This window comes from Numida meleagris, chromosome 4 (genome assembly GCF_002078875.1).
Source record: "Numida meleagris isolate 19003 breed g44 Domestic line chromosome 4, NumMel1.0, whole genome shotgun sequence".
In the NCBI taxonomy this organism is placed as follows: Eukaryota; Metazoa; Chordata; class Aves; order Galliformes; family Numididae; genus Numida; species Numida meleagris.
This window is the reverse complement of record NC_034412.1, coordinates 48,026,368-48,049,647: the sequence shown is the minus strand read 5'-3', so window position 1 is coordinate 48,049,647 and position 23,280 is coordinate 48,026,368. Positions and strand designations below refer to the sequence as shown.

Below are 23,280 nucleotides of genomic sequence, written 5' to 3'. Positions count from 1 at the left end.
TGAATATTAAAAAAAATAATAATAAAATGAGGACAACTTCTGGAGTAGGCCTGAAGAGCTCTCTTTGCGCCATATATGCGTCTTCCCAGCAGTACAAATTACTGTAAGCATATTAAATTCTCTTCTGTCACTGACTTGCTTTTCTAATTACTGAAGACAGTTGCCTTCAGTGCACACTGGTTTGGAGACGAACTATTCCAACATCTACTCAAAATGCCAGAGTCAAAAGGGAAAAAAATCACAGCATGAAAAAAGTAACATTCTGGTGAAAAAGAGCATGAACAGGCTTACTGTGCAGGTTACTGGCTAGAGAATGGTACTATCAAACTATTGACAGAGAGAGACAAGCCTTCTTATGCTGGTTGTTCTGCCTGAAGGCAAAACAGCAATTCAGTAAGGCCATCATGGCTATAAAGTAGTGTAGGGATCAGAAAGGGAGGCAGGCCTTAGTGCAGCAAACAAAGCCAGCCCTAAGACTTGCTCCTAACCCTATCTGAAGCTGGTTTACAGTTGCAGCACAAATAACCCCAGCACTTCTTGTTGGTTTTTCAAAAGGTGGGAGAAGGAGGGGAAGAATCCCAAAGAACCGTAACCGTCTGTGTACATGTGTGTTCATCCTGGGCCCCAGACTCTTCTGCAGCAGGCTCCATTGTGAGGCACAAGAAGAATACAAACAGTACTGTTACTTCATAAAATGCTCTCTAATCTTATTGGTTGCAGAGTTCTTACACTTGAATAGTATATTTTGAAAATATACTAGATTTTCTTTTAAATACCACATTACTTTTGAAGTTGACATCTCTACATTAAATGTTAAATTTAAAAATTTAAAAAAATGTAATACACCACTACAAAATGCTTATCCAATGACTGTCAAATAAACAAACAGTAAAGTAGGATAATCTAGACATCCAGAGAAAGTACTGACTTGGTCAAAGACCAGATGCTCAGGAATTTTTTAGCTCCATTCAGGGATATTACTGTCCCCTAGGAAATAACACGCTCTACACCTAGCCCTTATGAATTTAAGTTTTATGCTTGATAGCTTGTGATAATTGATAGTTTAAGAAAACCTCAGTTAAAGCATCTACTGTTTATATTAAATACAGATGCAACAGAAGGAGAACAAGCCTTATTGTTCAGCAGATGGCATAAAGGGAAGCCTAGGGTGAGACAAGAAAATCAGAAACATTCTGTATCCTCAGCACAAATGTGTAATAGCAGAGTAATGTCTCTGGATCAGGCAGGCATGATAATTATGAAGAGAACAGGGGTACTGTTGGCAAAATGTATCATCTGGAAATCAGTTTGAACCCGTAACAAAAGAAGTTCTGCACAGCTTCTGCATGCAGTGGGTAAGAGAGCTTGCTTGATAAAGTTAACAACAAAAAAGCACATTACAACAGCTTCTGGTTTCTTTCTTTTTTTCCCCTTTTATTTACTTTCTGATTAACATTATTTATAACTCGGCACGGTAGAAAAAACTGGCCTTGCCAAATGAATTAAAGGAAGTTAAGCTATTGCTTGGCATCTTAACAGAGGAAAGTAGGTGGGTAAATAGCACAGCCCACTCAGTTTACTGGGGGAAGAACTGTGTACAAATCTTAACTATTCACTGTTTATATCCATGTTATGAGTTCACTCAGGCTAAGTCTCATAGTCACACCAAGTCAAGGCCACATTTCATAAAGTATTTAAGCATGTTTTAATTTAGAAATTTAATTTTTCAAGCATGATATTTGTAACTAGGAATGAGAATTTTCCACATGCTAAATGCTTTACTATATGAGATTTCATTTTAATACATTAACATAAAAAAAAATTACAGTATATTGCACTATTTTGTATAATAATAACTGTTTAAAGCAATCTGAAGGGATTTTTTTTACATTGGTTCTGAATTTCCCTAATGCATTATTATTTTTTTATTTATTTTGACTTTGAAAAAATAATCTGCATATGAGCCAAAATTCTGTTTAAGCATGTACTCGAGTAGCACAGCTTTATACAAGTTTTCCATCTTTTGGAAACTTCTTCTTTCCATGTTTTTGAAACTTCTCTTTTGTGGAGAAGGAGTTTATATTATTTTAGTTAGTAAGTATAACAGATAGTCCATTCTGAATTCAGACTGCCATCATATTCTGCTTTTTTGGGGAAAAGTGAATTGCCATTTAAAGGCTAATGAAATAATTATTTATTTCAGAGGTTTTTCTACATCATTGCTTCCTCACAGATGGGGGCACAGCATGAAGCACATCTGTTAAAATTCTGGTTAAATTATCTTGAAATGAGAGGTGATTTCATAAATGTATATAATAGGATTTCTTTTTTTGACAGTAAATGTCTCATCTCCTCCTAGAGTATTAGTAGTAGAATAGTAGAGTGGATTAATAGAGTTTTCAGCCTGTCCATAAATCTCTGTATTTTGAAACCTATAGAATACCTGTGTGTGAACATTTTTTTAACTTTGTAAAAGTAGTTCGTGACTCATGTCTAGTTCAGACTAGATCACTTCAGGTCAAGAAATGGATAAAGGAAATACTCTACTGACATGTTAAGAGTGAGAAATTAAAACTGCACATGCCTCCCATGAAAGTAATTGCCTTCATATGAAACAGGTAGTAAAACAGGTAGTAACAACTGTATATAGCTTTTCAGGTAGAAAATAATATTTTTTTTCTAACCAGAAGAGTAGTGAAGCAACGGGAGAGGCAGTCAAGGGAATAGTGGAAGTCATAAATGGTGAAGAAAAGAATGATGCCGTGCCTCAGAGAGATGATTGATACAACTTTGATCATTGAGTAAGGTTGGCCCCAGTCTTAAAGTACTATGAACTCTATGAAATGTAGGAGAAGGACTCGATATGAGTTGCTGGAATTACATTTTTTTCCTCAAAGTCAACAAAACTTGCAGAAGAAATGGAAACATATTTGTCACAATTCTCTTCTACTTTTCCCAGACTTACTGGTATCCCAGAGCTGTACAACTTCATGAGTCTAAATTACAGGAAAACAATTTGATTGATTTTTTTTATCAATGAAAATGGGATTAAAAATGTCTATTTGTTTTATTTTCTTTGCTACTTTATCTGGTAACAGCTTGGAAAACCACTGCACTAAGATTTACAATACTGAATTATTTATTATGTAACTGTCAAATTCAGAGGTAATATAAAAGGCTTTTCCTTAGCATTACAGATACAGCTATAATCAAATCTTACTTATGCAATTGAGAAAAACAAAATCCCTGGCATCTAAATCATGAACAATAGATTTTTCAGGTGAGAATAAATCATTTATTTGTAAATATATAACAAAATTTATTTATTATTGTTTCAAGATCAAACCAATACAGAGAACAAAGAAAAATTCACTCCAGTTTTCTGGTAGAAAACATTCAAATCCCAACTATTTTATTATCATTCAGATGCCAGTAGTATATATTTGATTTCTTTTCAAGGACCATGCAGTCCTCAGTAAGTGGTTTGGAAAAGTTATTGGGCATGAATATAAGGCCTTGTGCTTTCACGATTGCTGTTACAGTAACATGATGGTCGGCAGGAGAAACATGAACTAAATTGCCTTCCTCTTTGGGAATGGCTTTATGTGAGTAGCACTGGTTGGAAGAAAAAGACAAAGCTTCAAATTTTGTTATTTGATTGCCTGCTCACTTCTGCAATTAGAAAAAAACAACAACCAAAAAAACACCCACAAAACGCAGAAGAGGGATGAATATGCTCCTTAAAGTTTTGAGAAGGTGCATCCATATTGTATTGTAGTTGAATCTTTAGAGTATTGTTTGCTTATCACTAGCATGAAATAAAAATGAAGAGTCTATTACTAACATAGAAATTAGATGCATGCTTATGATGGTGATGCATTTCCCCATTCCTCAACAAAAATTCCACACAATGTGATAAAGTAAGAGCATTTCCTGGAGAGGAGATCAGAGAGACAAGTGAGAACCTCTGAAATAGACTTATTTTACATATGCAGTCTTACTATGTTTGAAAAGCTTTAGTGTTAAAAGAAATGCATATCAAAGTGAAAAAATACAGCTTTTTAGCTGCATTAGACATAATTTTCAGATTTCCATAGACTATCTGGGCTGGGGCAGTCTCTTCATCTTAATCTAAAGATTGTAACTTCTGTTTCAGAATGCAAGAAAAAAAAAATGGCATGAGATTTTAAGAGGCCCTGAATTGAGAGAAGCAGATTAACAGTATTTTGCATACACTATGGCAATAGCTTCATGTGCTCAAACAAACAGAAACTGCTGCCAAAAGACACAGTGGTTTGGTGGGCACCTAAAAGTTGGGAAAAGCAGGGGCAATGGTGAGCAGCGCAGGGAAGCAAGGCAGCTAGCAGAGCAGCGAATGGCAAAAGCTGGCAAAGCAGCAGAAGCTCCAGGTCACACTGCCACGACTCCGGCAACTTGAATCGGCTCCTGTTACACTACACGGATCAACCCCAACAAATAAAGGGGACTTTAGTTCAGAACTGATGAACAATCAGCTGCCCTAGCTGTTGTCTTGCCAAATTGGACTGCAAAATAACTATTGCTATACTTAAAGAACTAGATATTTGTTTATATTTAATAAAATATTGTTTGCTGAACCAAATGATTTGCAGGAAGAGAAAATGAGCTCAGTGCTCACGAGCTTAGCTCTCCCAGGTATGCAGGCACTTCACTGGATATCACTCTGGATTTCAGCCTGGCCCCTGCTGCTGGCATTTGCATCCTGGCAGAAAAGGCACATTACACAGCTAAGCAGAGATGGATTTTTCCAACTGTTATGATAGCATTTATATTACTCATTGTATTTTTCTTATTTTACATCCAGACAGTGTGCTTTATCTTTAATATGTGCATGTTCTCAGTCAATAATCAACGCCTAAATCTTATAGACTATACTTTCTGGAATATTAAGGTAATGTATCCCTTGCCTTTTTAATTCCTTTCTAACATTAAAAAATACCACCTCTGAATTTCCAACATACATTGCTGAGCAAAAATACAGTGCATGGGGGGCAGGAAATTGCTTCAAAATACATCATGAGGTTAGCCTGTGCCATTGTGGTATTTCAGCAAACAGACAACTATATGAACTCTGAAAAGTAAACTGTCTGAACATTTGAACAAATACTTCGTAAGAATAAATATGCTTAAAAAATCTACATCTTGTAACACTTGCTTCAAATACTGCAGCGGCTTGATAAGCAGAAAGAATCCCTGTACCCTCTTTCCCACTTCAATAAATCTAGATTAAAAAAAGGAAGGGGAAAAAAAGCACACAATTTGATACATCCAGTGTATTTAGAAAGCTGCTGTTTACTATGCAAGATAAGCAGCAACACATGCTGTTTTGATATGAACTGTTCTATCACTACAGCAGAGCAGCAATATCCACAGCAGCATTCTGCAGGCTGAGCTGAATCTAGTCACGACCCTGTAGCCAAGGGATGCACAGTACATCTTCTCTTTAGTCTAACTACTTATCACCAAATGCCACAGCCACAGGAATGTATTTTTCATTTAACATTGGGACAGACTGGCCGTAAACCATTAGTCAGAGGCAAACCCTGTAAGCCTTGAATGGGCAAGCATGTGAGAAAGAGAGTTCAGCCATTAAAAAGGCTTCACAAGGTAACCAGACTACCTGAAGAACATTTGTTTCAGTGCTTAGATAAATTAATTCATATAAAACTGTTTCAAAGATAGTATTCTAATTGTCTCTAGTGCCAGGAGATTTTCTATAATTAGTGTGTGTGTCCATGCAGATCTCTTAATGGAAAGTTACACTTAGGCAGAGTTTTAGGAAAATACAGAAATACAGAATGATAGGCTTTGAACAGCTGTAACAAACAAGACGTTTCCCTCCCCCTTCTTTCTTCATTCTAAGATGTATCATAAGCATGTGCTGTTTAATGTATTCTATCACAGAATAACAGCAGGATGTGCCATAGAACAACTCCATTATTAGGATTTCTTTAATTTATTTTATTTTTTTGCACGAATCAGTCTAAAGTACCTCTAGAAGGTGGCTCTGTGGCTGTTGCACAAATAAGATGGAATATCCTGTAGAAATAAATTTAACTATGCATGAGTCTACGGTGTGCAATAAAAGCACTACCCAGTGGTGTGCATCCCAGAGAGAAAAAATACATGAGCTGTCACAGCTTCCAGCAAATTTAAATGTAGCCTGTAAGACCGCTACCAGAAAAAAATGTCTGTATCCATTCTTACATATGGAGATATTAAATGTTCACAGCTGAAGACTAAGGCAGATCCAGGAACAAGAACTGATTCTTTTGTAAAGTTGAGAAAAGGACTCATAAGCAAGAGGAGTTTGCAAACTCAGGGCCATGATGGTAACTTCTTCAGGAAGTATGTCTGAATATTATTGCATATTCAAGTCCACATGGATCCAGAACATTATACAACTCAGTTCCACTGTTCTCAGATAATATGAAATTGAAGCCCAGCATGCACATAACTGCCTAGCTTAATAAAGACATGACTGCAAAACTCAGAGGGTACTAGGAATTATCCTCAAGGCAAGATGTTTGATCCCATGGAACTGCATCAACTTGTCCTTATGCTTTACTTAAAAAATAGTACATTTTTTTTTTCCTACTAGACCTAAAGTAACACTTTGTATCTCAATGCTCTTTTCTCCTTTCCTTGTCTTCTTTTGGTGAATCAATCACTCTCCTCTTCTGAAAATATTGATACTACCACAGCTGCATATACTCAGAAGCATCACACTTCTCAGTAACTGCCTTTCTCTCCTTTTACAAGACACCATTTCTGCTGTATTCAATAATTTTGTCTTTTATCATTCCTTTGGTGGTTTAGAATAAATTCTTCGTTTGAAAGGAGCCTTACAACTGACAGATATTCTTGTGGTAAGGAGAACTAAACTTAATACTTGACCTGGCATGAGCACAGCTCTACACAGGCTTTGTCCTCCCTAGTCATTGATTGACTTGTTTCTGAATATCAAGAGCCTAATTAATGTCAACTGTTTCTCAAGATCCTGACATAAATTTGACTAAACTTCCTGTACTAAAGCTGACTGAAATTGTGAGTCAATATGCTGTGGAATCAAGCAGACAGATGTGGAGACTCAAAAAAATCACCTTCAACCATGAACTGAATTCCAACTAATGAGTTTAAAATATTTTCTGTTTGAAAGGACAACTCAACACCTACAGAATGCAACTGAGAATTTATGTGAAGGCCCACATTTATACATTATTCACCAGGAACCTGCATATGCCTGATGAGAACATTTTCAGAGAGGTTAATGTGCTGAAAACTGATGTTTGGATTCAGCCAAAATTATTTGCTGAATTCCTTTCAATTTGTTGAAGTCTGGGTTAAAAGAAGCAAATAGAAAAAAATATATTTTGTAAAACACTCTTAAAAATTGCATTCTCTTTATGAACCAATACAACACTTTCTCATTCATCACAGAGAGAAAAAAAAGTGAATATCAAACCAGAGTCTCATATGCATACAGCTTTAACTTTGAGATATACGTTAAACAATTACCTGAAAATTTCTTCCTCATCGAGGAAAATTAAAAAATTAAACTCTGTTATGCTGATTCATGAGGTAATTTGCAGTACACAGTAATTCTCAATTCTAGTTTTGCACATATGAGAAAAAGCCCCTCAATAAATGCAATCTTTGAGGAGAAGGGAGGGGATTCTTTAACAATCACGCTACGAGAGCAAGCATACACGCCTCCATAGCCCTCTGTAAACACAGTAACAGAAGAGGATATAAAGCAGAGATTAATTTAGGTTGTAGGCTTTGTTTCAGAAGCGTTACCAGAAATACTGCCTTTTATTTTGCTGCTGTTAAATCATCTCTACATTCATTGGACAACTGCTTTAACTTACATAAAGCGATTCCGCACTTATTATTTTTCTTTCCAGTACTTTCTCAAGGATTAAAATTAACTTTTAAAATAGTTAAAAATGTCAACATGTATAGCTGAAATTGAGAGAAATTATGACAGAGGACTTAGACTGGACTATGTCCTGTTGACACTGAGGAAGACTTTCTGTACAGGATTAAATTTGGCATTTTGAAATGCTTTCAATTTTTGATGTATTAAGATAAACTCACTCTAGTTATTGAGTCTTGATTCTTTCATTTTCACTATATTTTCAGGATACCTTTTCTACAATCCACAATGCTTTTGCTAATATCAGATGGGAAGTTGACAGAAATCATTAGTAATGGGCTCACTTCCTCTACAATACATTCATCCTCCTGCTCATCTGTGAAAATGAATGAAATACACATGAAGTTATTGAAAGAACTTGTGCTTCAAAAGGGCTTTAATGCCTGTGGGAGTTTGTGCTAAAAATAAATAAATGAATGAAAAAGATGTCTGTATGTTACATTCAGATTTTACACAAAGCATTGAGAAACCTTCCAATCAATTTCTTTCCCTCTCTCTTCTCCCATTTGTTTGTATCAGCTGACCAAGAAATAGTTGAAAACATGACCTGTTCTTTATCAAGGCATTCAGTCAGATGGCTGCCCTCAAGGATTCTCAATTAAGGGCCTTCTCAAAATAGGGATTTGACTCCTGAATTTAGCTCTTAAAGGTAATGAGACTAAGGATCCCACAGATTGGCTCTATACTGAGATAGGTTTGTGAGCTAAAATTATAGCCAAGAATCCATCCTTTCATCAGTGTCCTTATTAGCATTTTTGGGAAGTATAGTTACTATCTACTAAATAGATACAACATGAAAAAGTGTTGTTATTTGAGCTTATGACATTGCTAAGAAATGCTCAAGGACACCAAGTTTCCATGTAACACATCAGAATCCGCAGTAAAACCAAACCAAACACAAAAATTCAAAAAAAAAAAAAAAATCACATGAAAAGATGATCTGCATCACAGTTTATTACAAACTTCAAAAAAAGTTGGTGATTGTATCAGCTGGGGAAAAAGACACTGAAATGGCATTCTGAAGTGGCAGTATGTTAGTAACTAGCTTAACTTACTGATTAATAACAGCTAATTAAAATGTCAGCCCTCTAGAACTTTAACAGCTCACAGCTTTCACTCTTCTTTCTGAAGCACATGAAGCTTGGTTTTTTTCCCAGTATAACCACTTCAACAAAAGCTAGGAAAAAATTATAGAAAAACAAATTAACTAACATTTTGTTTATTTAGAGATTTCTTTTAATTTTTGCAAAATATTAAAATTAGATTAGTCTCAACTAAAAAATCCACTTTCATGCATGTTAGCATGATAAAATGTCACTGATAGTAATGTGGTTTTTTTTAATTTTTTTTTTTTAAATTTTTTTTAATGTGGAAAGGAGGACAGATTCTTTCATCTCCCAGATACCAACTCACTGCGAGTGTGGGTGGGGTGACTTTGTGTCACATAACACAGCTTCCTTTTGGCTACGGTGCACTAAAAGGCAGTAATCTCAGAGCACCATTTGATGAGTTAGTGTCTATAAAGCAGATCACAGCAAAACAATCTTATATTTCTGCTTTTTCAAATATATTGACTGGATGTCAGACAAATCACTTCACCACCCCAATAGCTTTCCTCTGTCAGCTTGTATGGTGAAAACAAGAAGGAAAACATGGAAAGTCACCCTACATATATTTAAGTCAAACGACATTGAGATAACTAGACTGGACGCTTAATTCATAGCCTTAAAAGAAAGTTATGAAAGGAAAGTAGGCACAATTTCATTCATCTTTTTTAGCAATGACTATTCTATTCAACCCTATTGCTGGCCTTTTGAAAGCCAAAAGAATAAAACATATTCTGGAATTGTGCTAGTGAAGTCTGCCATGTACTCTGCCAAACATGAAAAAAAACCTAGTTTTGCAATATCATGTCAAAGAGAAGCACATGGGTAACATTGTAAAGCAATACATTATTCAGCATCTTTGAGGAACCTTAGCAATTACAAAGTTCAGGCAAGCACCTGGTACATTTCAAAGTGTAAACAGCTTTCTGATTTCTTGTGAAAGGCTTGACTGTGATTATCATCATGATTGTTCTAGATGATAAAGTCTGTAATACATAAAGTTACTGAATACTGTGCAGGCAATGTACATGTGGCATCATCATACTTCACTAATTCCCAACTCCTTTCTGTACTATGTAGATTAGAGGGGGATTATCCTCTTTGAGGCCTTTTGACGTGAATTCCAGTCAAAGAAATGCCTTCCTGAAATTTTTAAAAGAAACAGTCTTTAAGGCTGGTTTACAGCACCTTATTTTATATCTTAAGGTTAAAAGGTGAAACAAAAGCAGTAAGGAAAATCTGTCTTTTATCATTCCTTCTGAACTGAAAAGTATGGTGTTGATATGCTGTAACTGCTGTCAAGTACTTGTTCCAGGTCTTTTGCCACAGGTTAGTCAGGGCGCATTTCCCCTTTCATTGAATTGGGACTTTCAGAGCAAAACAAGCAACAACTGGAAATTGAACTACAAAAGAAAGCAATGTTTCTTTGTGCCACTGAGCCAAGATATAATTGCTCTGAACTGACAAACTTGATAATTTTAACACGTATCACAAGAGACAAGTCAACTCAATTTAGATGGTCTATAGAGCTCTCCTTCCCTCTTTCACTCAAAGATGAATCTATTCTGAAGGGCTCTCAGTTGTTCATTCCTTTTTCACTTCTTACTTCCAGGTATGTACTGTTTTAAACCCCCAAGTATTACACATTCACCAACATCAGAACTTCATCACTGATACTAATGCGAATCCACTGGTAATAATATCCTTAGGACTAAGGATAAGTTAATAAGTTAAGTAGCAGCCAAGATCTGCTTCTTGGTATTCTCTTTTATTTTGCTCTAGTTTGTTTGTTTCTTCCCCCCCTGCCTTTCCCCTATCACAACCACTGAGAACAACCTGCAAATGCAAGGGGGCTGGAGAAGAAATGGAGAGGAATCTACCTAATATCAACCACAAGAATTGCCCCAAATTTTGCTTTGAGTACTGAAACCACTGCTTTCTGCAAACAAGGTTATATTTCTGTCCTCTTCTGTAGCCATGCAATAGAAGGCTGCAACTGAGCTCCTGTGTGAGTTCATATTAAACCCCAAATAATCTCTTAACTAATATTGTGAAATGTCATTTCACAGTCTGAGGAAGCAAGTTTGTCATCATCCAGGACAAAAACTTCAGCATCTGAAAAATCAGGCAAACTTGTCTGTATTTGACATATACCAAGTTTAAACTTCTGGAGATTACATCACTGAAAATATGTCAAAATCCAAACCAATACATGAGAGTATAATAGCTTTATTTATTCTTGGTGTCTGATTTCAAATTGGTCTCACTGTTTTCATTAGAGCATCCAAACAACTACGCTTGAGTGTTAGAATCAGATCTTAGTCAATAGCGCTTTATATTTTACAGTGCAGATGGTTTTCTCATATGTGAAACACTTTATGTAACTACAGTAGATCGCAACCATCTTTTTCTTATTATACATTCTTTATATGCAATTTCCTTTACAAGCAATGATTAACATTCAATTTGAGAATTTTTTAATCATGTCAGACTTGCATTAAGATAAACTGATGAACATTTTTTCCCTTTTATGAAACAATACATTGTAAACTGCAGGAAGCAAACTCATGATTAATGGTATGAACTATTAGGTTATGACAGCTTAACAGGACCTTGGCTAACACCACAGTTCCCATTATACTGCAAGTTCTCAAACTCTTTCTAAAGGGATTGCAAGTTCAGAAGCCTAAATTAGATTTAGTAAATTAATTTAATATACAGTGTTGACAGAATTCCAAATGTATAATCCCATCTGAAATACAGGATAAGTAAATCAGTGTTTTAGTACATACTTTTTCCCCCCGCAACTTTGATTATATTTCTGTGCATAAGTACCACAGAAGAAATCTCTTCCTACCAAGTAGGGAATTACATTTAATGTTGTTACCTGTATGATGCTGACTAAAAACTTTTAGAGTCACTCTGGCACTAAGTTTTCCTTTGAAAAATAACTCTGAGCTTAAGAATATACACCATTCAAAATAAGGAGGATTAACCACAGAAGTTTTGGGGAATTATTCTATCTCATTTCATTATGAAGAACGCTTGAACAGAAGTGATGGAAAAAAAAAGTTACCAATGAACCATTGCTTTAGGTCACACAGAAGTCAGCTCTCAGGTGTTCACCACTTTATACTGATGTACAAAAGCACTCCCAACTCTTTTGCCTCTATTTAACATGAAACCCCAGGCATATGGAGTTTCATGCTGTAACTATTTTCATCACATATACAATTCATTTTTTTTTCAAGTACTTGTTTAGAGTATTATAGTATCTTAGTTTTGTTTTGATTCCAAGGTCCAGCTTCTGAATTTATGTAAATACAAAATAATATTTAGCCTGAGATATACTACTCTACAATAAGACTAACCTGTGCACACAACAAGTACAGTTGCTATCAGCCTGAGCTGTCTATGTGCTTCTAGGTGAGCATCATCTTATCTGATGTTATAATGATTTATCCATCTATGGTGAAATAATCTGTATGAAATGCCTGCATTGCAGCATGTAAAGGTCAAGGTCTTTAAAATACTTTCCTCCTGACCCAGATAACATGTCAAAGAGGCAGAGAAGTAAAGACTATATGGAATATTGGCAAGAATGATAACTTTCATTTTTTCTCTCCACCTAAGTCTTCCACATGTTATTTAAATAAATAAGTAGGAGAAACTAAGACTGTGTAAATGACATAATAACATCCAGGATAATGACTAGATACACTGCAGAAGTTTTTCCTCTGAGATCTTATTAACAGACAGAAGCAATATAGCTCAACAGTTAAGCAAAAAATATTGACAGCTGCATCTTAAAAGTCACTTCATTAATTCCTTAAACCATTTCTTTTGAAGGTGAATATTTTTTTAAAATTATGTTTAGAGCTATAAACACAGGTCCTTAGCAGTTACCATTCTTTTCTAAATTTGCCTTCAATTACTGTAAATTTTCAGTTCCCTTCATAGATTTCAATTATCTCAGCACACACATGCAAGTAGTCAAAAATATCTTATACAGGAAAAAAAAAAAACAACAAGAATATTTAGAGAGCAGATTTTTGAAATATTTCCTTTACCTAACAACGTGAAACAGAAACTGAAAAAAAAAATCAAACTCCCTTAAAGAACTTCTGGTATGCAATCTTTCTAAGGCACTTTATACACTACTAATTTCACAAAAAGAATAAAAATTATTCAGAAATTAAACCTTGTTGTTTGATTTCCCATCAGTTCTGCTCTGCTTGAAAGTTTCCATTTTTCTGTTCCTCCAGTTTCCCTTTTGAAGTATTTAACCATGGGTAAGCTATCACTCATAGTTAGAAATAGCTTTTCATGATCAGAAATAGCACCATATTCACATACAAATGCTCAATCTGTACTTCTCTAAATATCCAAGAATTACACATGTGAATTGTTCCTCTTACCTGAAAAGGGCTATAATTCATCATTAATGCTATTACTCATAATTGATGAGCACACACAGCAGAGAATTTATTGATGGAATTAGACATAATAATGGAGTAACAATGACAGTGACTGATTCTCTAAGACTCTGAGTCTTACCCAGAGTATAAAGATAGCAGTGAAATCAACAGAATTTCTTTTCATGGATCCTTTTGGATTACTACCTGAGGCTTTCCTGGCACTCTCTTGTGAATTTCATACTTTACGGGAGCATTCAGGGGATCTCAGACTCCTAGTTCTTCTTAGAGAGGCTGGAAAACCAGAGGTCATTGGTGCCACAGCAGTTGTCATACTCCTGTTGTGAAGAACTTCATAGACATCGGTCCTTCCCAGACAACCAAAGGGAACTAGGACAATGTCTGATGATGTAAGGAAATGTGCCAAGTCAGTAGCTGATAAATGAGAATGCCAGGGGCTTCAGCATCCAGAATTTCTGCCCTGTCCAGAGATCCTGGCAGCCTCGCACTGCTCTGATACCACCACTGCTGCCGTAGCTGGACTAACACATATATTGATAGCTATTTAGGTTATTACCACAAGTTGCATTTACATTGCTAACTGCAATGCAAGAATATTTTCATATATATGTAAGACAATATTTACCACTTGCTGAAAACAAAAAAGACAGATGGAAGATTTGCATTTGTTTATAGTTTTCATAATTTTAATGTAAATTAAGCATATTCTTCATCAAGGCATGCTATCAGATGTATTCCCAGAGGAAAAGAAATTAATAGAAAGAGCCTTTAGTTGAAATGCTGATTTCTTGTCAGAAAGATGGCATGACATATCAGCTCTAATAAAGTCAGATTCTCTGCTTAGCATACTCTGTTTCCTCCCCTACCACTGTTATATCTGATTCACTGAATGGGCTACATAAGAAATGGAAGCAGTAAAACCTCTGAGGTTTTCCTTCCTAAAGTGCCTATAAAATCATATCACCAAGAATTAGGTTTTTTTATTTTTTAAAGGTGAACTTTTAAATTCATTTTTCTATATTTCAATCACTGGTTTTGAAGTAATAAAAGAATATTATTCAGAGAAAAATGGAAGTGATTGGGATGTCTGAATAAAATATCTTTAATTTCACTATGCCTATTCTGTACTGATGAGCAGTATGTTAAATACAAGTCATTAAATGCTCCCTTCTGCTTTTGTGTAAACCAGGGCTTGGATAACTGGAACTAATTGGCTATCTTCCCTTTTCTAACAACAGTATAGCAATTAGCTGCTTCTGCAACTTTCCACCACATTTCCTCTATTGATTTGTTGCATTCACATATCAAAACCAACAAAAATTCTTAGAACTCCCTTTAAAAGTTTTATTTCTGCTCAGAGAGATTGAAAATACTGAAACGTTATTAAAATCAAGCTCCAAGTAAAACAACAAAACAATTTGTAATAGAGAAGTACTTCCAGCACTTTTCCAACTCAGAATAAAAAAAAACCAAGACTAAACATGATAGTTTACACAAAATATTCAATTAACTTCTCAAAATCATTCTACAAAAGTCATAGTGGTCAAAGAATTCCCAAGATTCCAGACAAAATTAGAAATTTTAAATAGGGTTAATCTACAATAACAATGAATATAAGATGAACGATTTATCTATATCAAAGGCTATTTATCTAACTATCTTTAAAAAGCAAGAAAAGGCATGTCCTACAAGGAGGGGCAGAGGATGTTTGGGTTGCTCTGGAGAAGAGGAGGCCGACAGGTGACCTCATTGCTCTCTGCAGATTCCTGAGGCGGGGAAGCAGAGGGAGGTGCTGGGCTCTGGGGCTCTGCTCCTGGGAAGCGATGGTTAAGATGGGAATGGCACAAAGCTACTCCATGGCAGGGTCACGATACAGCTGGATATACATGCAGGAGCCGACTGCCATTTTATGAGTCTATGCAATGGTATCAGCAAGATCGTGGCAAAATTTCAGAGAAATCTGTGTGTAGCCTACTAGACCTTGCTGTGATGGGCAAAACTGATATAGCAGTCCCATATCACATGCTAATTTAGAGATTTTTACAAGGTACAGAAAAAATATGGCTATTGAACAAATTAGCTTTTGAAGAGTTATGTCTCCAAAGACTGCTTTGTATTTTCACCACTGGTAAGAAACAATACCTTACAACATTCTTAATAGAGCTAGAAAGCATTATCTCTTTTCAAGACAAGAAATCAAGACTCTGAGAAAATTAAATACCTGTGAGAAAATGGGAAATTCAACTAAAATTTATAGACTTTCAGACTGCTGCCTTAATTACAGGCCAAACCACCCTCTTCCAGTAACTTGCAATTATTCAGGTACAGCTAGGAAAGCAGGATCATTTATCCAGAGTCTAGACAAAGAGTGGAGAGCTAAACTCTATTTCCAGCTGCATCAAAGACTTCTCTACATGCGTACTGGGACTGGCTGGGGTGGGGGTAATTTTCTTCACAGCAGCCTCTCTCTGCTGTGTTTTGAATCTGTGACTACAACAGTGTTGATAACACATCACTGTTTTGACTATGTACTTGCGCAGTCTCAAGGCTTTTTCTTTTTGCAACAAGTCAGTCTGGGCAAAAAGTCCAGAGCAGATTCAACTGATAACTGACCCAAAAGGATGATTATGACTGTCATCTGGATTCAGTTATAGAGGTATTTTGAGGGAGGTGTTGACTGTCATCTGACAGCTGGATCAAGACAGCATGATGTATTTTATAATAGTAGATTGGCCATTGTAAAATAATGACTTTCAGATACTGATTAAGGTGCAATTTAACTACAGTTTCCCTTCCGTCCTTTTAAATGAATTCATCCTATGCTGAATAGCTGTAAATTGTATTACAAAAGAAAGATTTAAATCTGAACACGCTCCTATGACAGAAAGAAGAACACAAACCTTTGTTTGTACATATGGCCTACAACACATGAAGGTACATTAAAATTACATTACCTAATGTAACAAAGTGCCCTTCATTGCATCTGCAGATACAATTTGCTTCCATTTCCACATCATTTTAGACTGTCAGAATGAAGCAGCATTAGTGTAAGTAAGACTAAAAGACTGGATTTCAACAATGGTAATAGGGTCAAAAATTATTCTTAACATAACCCTGGATATTCCTGACAGTTATAAGTACTCAGTGCTCAGATTTTATCTAGTGATTTAAAGGCGATTCAGCTTCAGTTGTGACACGTGTCCTGTGTTTGGAAACCAACACTTTTGCTTATATTTGGTTACAGTATCACAAATGATTTCAATGTGAAAACTATTGTGTTAATAAAATTTTGCCTATTTCTTAGCACAATCATTATACAGCTATGAGGATTCAACACATTATTTCTATGTTCACTTTGTTATTTTCAGATATACGGTATTTGTCTTTGTTCTGACCCCTCAGTTCAGATTATGTCCTTGTGACATGCTGCAATCAAATATAGACTGTTACAATTCTTTTTAGCTGACTTAAAAGAAAGAATGACCATATAAGAAAAAAATGAATAAAACACTTAAACTTGCTCTGAAGTATACCTGAACGCATAGCATCTTTCTGAATACTTTCATAATCGTGCCAATCCTTCCTTTTCAGTCCATCAGTCCAGGTGAACAACTGTCCATCTCCCAGCCCCAATGGAATTGTCTGTGAAAATAATAAACAAAACAGCAAAAAACCACAAATAAATACACACATATATATATGGTTTCCATTATGACAGAACAATATTTATAATATGCCACTAGTGGACAAAACATTCCATTTATCCAGTGCAAATATTGAACCTTGACTTTGGTAAATGAAGCTACTCTTCTAAATACTGTGAGAAAACTATGAATTTAGGTGTTTTTTTTTACTAAGTAATTAATTGAAGTACATTGAGCATATCTGTAATATTTCTACTGGCTTGCTCTGGCTGGCTGCCAAGAAGTTTATGAAAGTTAAATGGACCACTAAAACTGAACAACAGGTTGTCAGAAATGCATCATTCTTCAACAGATGAAGTGCCTCTTACTTGTATTTATTTATATTCCCTTAATTCTCATTTGTGCAAGGTTAGAGTTATAGTTAGTCAGCACCTTCCAATGTTCCCCTTTAACTTTGGGATTTTCTGGGGTAGCCAATGATGAGTAATTACTGTTCACATAAGGCCAAACTCATTGCCTCAGAGGAACAGAACAAAGAGACTCTTGAAGCACTTTCAAATCCTGTAGATCTATCTTTGTGGTAAGGGATAATACATTAAAAAACAAACAAACAACAACAAACAAAGAAAAAACCCTAGCAAACAAAAAAGCTCTCCATTTCCAGACTCCAATTTTCTGGATTAAGCTTAATTTATGAAAAATGTATTTAAAAAAACTGCCGAAAATTCTGATAAACAAGACAATTTTGTGCTAAAGAACGAAAGAAGGAGATTCATAGCGGCTTAGGAGTAACAAAGTTTCTCATTCTGCTGATTTCTAGGTTTGAATTAGTAAGCTGTGCAGAATGAAGGGCACATGTATAATGCATATTGCAAATGTTTTTAAGAATGTTCAAAGGATGTGTGAAAACATCTGAAAAGCAATTCTTTGGAAGCAATATTTGACCAGCATTCTACTAAGAAATATTTTGAAATCTCTACAAAAATCTCATGTACATGTAAGAGCAGTGCTCTGAATGTATGATACATCCTCATTTATGAGGTACATTAATCAAACAAACATTGGAATTATTAATTTTCTTACTGATTTTATACTACTAGCAGCACAAAATGTGAAGATATTCAGAGTAACCAGTGAAGTTATCCCAACATTTTCAGATAATATTTCCCTTTTTAGTATAGACAAGCGATTGCCAAGGTAAGTGATGTCGATCTGGTAGCTAAGAATTCCTTTAAGAATAGGTCCCAGTGCCTTCAGAGTTGTGGGTAACACCAGGAATACTGAGAAAGGCAGAGTACCTCAAGCAAAGGATGCTAGAAATCCTGTCTGGCAAAGATCCATGCAGAAAAACTCTGTTTTGTGTAAGCTGATATTTCTGTGAACCTCAGACATTCAGGGCAAAGCACTGTGGGCTTGGTGCTAACCAATAAATCCTTGAGCTACAGAGAAACATCCCTCCTACTCTGTTAGTGTGACCTACTTTTTTAGTTTTAATCTTGAAGTTAGGTAATCTGTATCACATTCCACCTAAAAGCAATCCAGCCTGTATTTACACCTCTACTGCAGCTTTTGCAGACACATTCCAAGAAAATGTTTTTTTTTCATGTGTTAATATACATCAGAAGTTCACATCTGGAAGAAGAGAAGAACTGAAGATATTCTGATAAAACTACTTCATGTTATCAGAATATATAACCTTTTGTGGCCTTCAAATTAACTTGTTAATTTAAATAATTTTTGTGTTCAAACAATGCTAATGTTTTAATAGTAAGCAGCTTGCTTCTGAAAGTCAGAAACACAAGACAGAACACAGGCTGTAACGGATTTTTTTTTGCACATGATTCTTGCGCTCATCCTCCTAAATTAGCACTTGAAAGCACATTAACTGGTTCTTTTCAAAGTGAGGCACAGACAGACTGGCTTCAACTAAACTTCTGTCCCTTGTCAGTAGTGGTACAGCTGGAGTGAATCTCTTGGTCCTCTGAATTCAAGACTATCATAGCTACCAAAAGCAGAATAAACTTTAATTTTGTGACCTTTTATTCCAGTTCTGGCCTCCTTTCCTGAGAACAGTGATTTAAATGGCAAAATTGCAGTACACTGAACGTAGCTGATGGTTTCCTGTCACCTATTAGCATTCCGACGCAATATTCTTTAAAAATATTAATTACTTGCAGTTTCTTTACCTGAAAACATTTACAAGTCTAATGTACTACAGGGCTTTCTTGCAAACATAATATACTGAAGTAAGTAAATTAAGTAAAACTAATCTAAGAAACAGATAAATTTAATTACTGTGAAATATATAAAGAGCAAGCTGAAGTCTTGTGTCTTATATTTTGGAAAAGCTCCATTGCCCTAAGATGAAACAGGAAAAAAACCAACCCCAAAGTACAGTGTTGATGCCACCGTAACTCTTTGCTCAAAATAAATACTTTTAAGAGAAGCCAATACCATTGTGAACATCTTTTCACTGTAAGGGGAAATTACATACAGCACCCTTGCAAGCGGCTTCCTGTGAGTGGCATTCAGACAGCATAACCTCAGTAAGAACTCTTAGGCATCTGAACACTGTGGTCCATAGAGGGATCGGACTTCATGAAAGTTGCTCTATGCACACAACTTCTGCCATGAGCATGAGACACGGCTTTAGGGAGGGATGCAGAGTTTCACAGCCAAATTTTCTGGAAAAAGCAAGAATTTTGCAGTGAAAATTCCATGGTTTGGAAGAAATCATAACTGCTTTCAGTCTCTCAGCTAAATATCTCAATTGTGTGCATGAAGGAAGCATTTCTTTTCTTCTTTCTTCTTTGATGTTGCTAGATTGCATAACAAAACAGAAAGCGCTTGGGAAAACTGGTTTCACCATTTCACTTCTGCCTAAGTGTAAACAAGATGCATTTTGAAAGACTCTTAAACAGAATTTCTGCTAAAAGACTCCTTTAGAATCATAGAATCATAGAATCATAGAATCATAGAATCATAGAATTAGCTAGGTTGGAAAAGACCTACAAGATCACCCAGTCCAACCATCCACCTACCACCAACATAACCCCACTAAACCAGGTCTCTCAACGCTATATCTAAACGTTTCTTGAACACCTCCAGGGATGGCGACTCAACCACCTCCCTGGGCAGCCCGTTCCAGCACCTGACCACTCTTTCAGAAAAGTAGTATTTCCTAATGTCCAGCCTAAATCTCCCCTGGCGCAACTTGAAGCCATTCCCCCTCGTCCTGTCACTAGTTACAAGAGAGAAGAGGCTGACCCCCAGCTCACCACAACCTCCCTTCAGGTAGTTATAGAGAGCGATGAGGTCTCCCCTGAGCCTCCTCTTCTCCAGACTGAACAATCCCAGCTCCCTCAGCCGCTCCTCATAAGGCCTGTGCTACAGACCCCTCACCAGCTTCGTCGCCCTCCTCTGAACACACTCCAGGGCCTCAATGTCTTTTTTACAGTGAGGGGCCCAAAACTGGACACAGTACTCGAGGTGGGGCCTCACTAGGACTGAGTACAGAGGGAGAATGACTCCCCTACTCCTGCTGGCAACACTATTTCTGATACAAGCCAGGATGCCATTGGCCTTCTTGGCCACCTGGGCACACTGCTGGCTCATGCTCAGCCGAGCGTCGACTAATACCCCTAGGTCCATTTCCTCCATACAACTTTCCAGCCACTCTGCCCCAAGCCTGTAGCATTGCCTGGGGTTGTTGCAGCCAAAGTGCAGGACCCGGCACTTGGTCTTGTTGAACCTCATCCCGTTGGCTTCAGCCCAGAGATCCAGCCTGTCCAGATCTCTCTGCAGGGCCTCTCTACCCCCAGGCAGATCAACACTTCCTGCCAGCTTGGTGTCATCTGCAAACTTACTGAGGGTGCTCTCAATGCCCTCATCCAGGTCATCAATAAAGATATTGAAGAGGACAGGCCCCAGCACCGACCCCTGGGGAACACCACTCGTGACCGGTCGCCAGCTGGATTTAACTCCATTCACCACCACTCTCTGGGCCCGGCCCTCTAGCCAGCTCCTTACCCAGCAAAGGGTGTACCTGTCCAAGCCACAGGCTGCCAGTTTCTCCAGGAGAATACTGTGGGAGACAGTGTCAAAGGCTTTGCTGAAGTCTAGGTAGACCACATCAACAGCCTTTCCCTCATCCATCAGACGGGTCACTCGGTCATAGAAGGAGATCAGGTTGGTCAAGCAGGACCTGCCCTTCACAAACCCATGCTGGCTGGGCCTGATCCCCCGGTTGTCCTGCAAATGCCACATGATCTCCCTCAGGACAATCTGTTCCATAACCTTCCCCGGCACCGAGGTCAGGCTGACAGGCCTGTAGTTCCCCGGATCCTCCTTACGACCCTTCTTGTAGATGGGAGTCACGTTGGCAAGTTTCCAGTCTTCTGGGACCTCTCCAGTTGACCAGGAATGCCGATAGATGATGGAAAGTGGCTTGGCTATCTCTTCTGCCAGCTCCCTCAGTACTCTCGGGTGGATCTCGTCCGGCCCCATGGACTTGTGGCAGTAAAACTCCATCTAAGTATGCTCACAGCTTCCTTGTTCTTGATGACAGTGACTGGAAAAGACCCCATTTCTAGAGCATCTCTAGCCAGCAAGTAGGAAAAAAAATGTATCAGTAGTCCCTTCGTTCTGGCCTTAGTCTTCTCCCTCTGTATCCACTATTTTCATTTCTCAGTGCTACATCTTTCTGGATAGTTTGATAATCTACACTATATTGCTCAGTGCTACATCCTTCTGGAATTTTGTATAATTTTCATTATTTTGCATCAAACTGGAACAAACTCTAGTTTACACAGATTATAACTCTCTCCTGTAAGGGCTAGGTCATGATATGCAGTAGGGCTTCTTTCCAGTGGAAACCGAGGTATAAGGAAAGAGAAGGACAAGGCACTCACCAGCACCTTCCCCTATAAAAGAAGCAGTGTGCAGCAGGAGTGTCGGCTGACTCTAGAAGCTTGTCAGTGTGCCTACGCAACTGGTTTACCCATGGCCCTCCAGACCAGTTTTCATTTAAAGTGTCCCACCAGATAGGCAGCCATGGTTAAGTTCAAGGTCTGACCAATGAAGATTGGATTCCTATATATTTAAAACAGTTTTCTACTTTGAGAATATACTAGGTGAAATCAGGTGAAATTCCTTCACGTAAATTCAGGCCACAGATTCAAAATAATGCACAAAAGCAAAAAGTGCTTGATTTTCACTGATTTCCATTAGTTTGCATTTCATATTTTCATTTTGTAAAACTGAACATTGAATAAATATTTTTGAACTAATTTTAACAAATACTTAGGCACATTAAATATCACTACTGCCTTCTTGGAATTTGTGATCAGTTGCTTACCAGCTTGTTCAAAAATTCTTAGCTAAAGAACTCTTTAGTTATAGGTATTCTTTAGTGATATATCATCACATTGGAATCAGAAACCTGTGTTGAAAGCAGCTAAGCTGAAACATACTCAGGGATTTTCCCCCAAAAACATTTCTGTAAGTTACTCACAAATAGTGCAGTAGCCTCTTCAACTTTTATCATTGCAGCACTATTCTAATAGCAAAAAATCACTCTGCATACATAGAGCTGGATTGTGACTGGCTGTCAAAAAAATCCTGAAACAATTTATCATCCAACCATTTGCTACACCTAGTATGCAGCTGTGAGTTGCACATTTTTAAGTGTTTCGGATCAACAGGGATTATCCACCTACAGCAACATTACATACAACATCTGCCTTACTATTTCATTTTTACATTAACCTCAAACCTTTGGGGATGCAAGACTGATACACTACTACACAGACTCTGAAGAGTCTTCTCCTCTAGAGAAGTTTCAACATCTGCTTCAATTACAGAGAATATGATGAACCCCCCAAAATAGCACAATTATCAAAAAAAGCTCACTCACAGACTATTAGATTCCTCGGAGGGGAGAAAAGCTTCTCCACTGTGACATTTGAAAGCTCAAACTCAGAAACAAGTGCCTTCATTGAATAACTCATTTATTTTTAATTTCCCTCTGCAGAGGCAGGCAATTAGAGGGGTCTCAGGCAAAGGAAGATGCTATATCAATGGAAATATACCTTTCTAAAAACTACAAGGGATAATTA

General features: G+C 37.0%; 1 protein-coding gene across 3 annotated transcripts in view; it reads right to left on the bottom strand.

Moving 5' to 3' along the window:
• GALNTL6 (polypeptide N-acetylgalactosaminyltransferase-like 6) overlaps window positions 1–23,280 on the bottom strand; it is a 453,369-nt gene that overhangs the window by 279,371 nt on the left and 150,718 nt on the right. For 2 of the 3 annotated variants that reach the window (XM_021396253.1, XM_021396254.1), the window contains exon 2: window positions 17,054–17,162. In XM_021396253.1, coding sequence (XP_021251928.1) covers window positions 17,054–17,162 — 109 coding nt within the window. Of the gene's footprint in view, window positions 1–593; window positions 636–17,053; window positions 17,163–23,280 lie in introns of those variants that run through there. The other variant, XM_021396255.1, reaches the window with a different exon arrangement.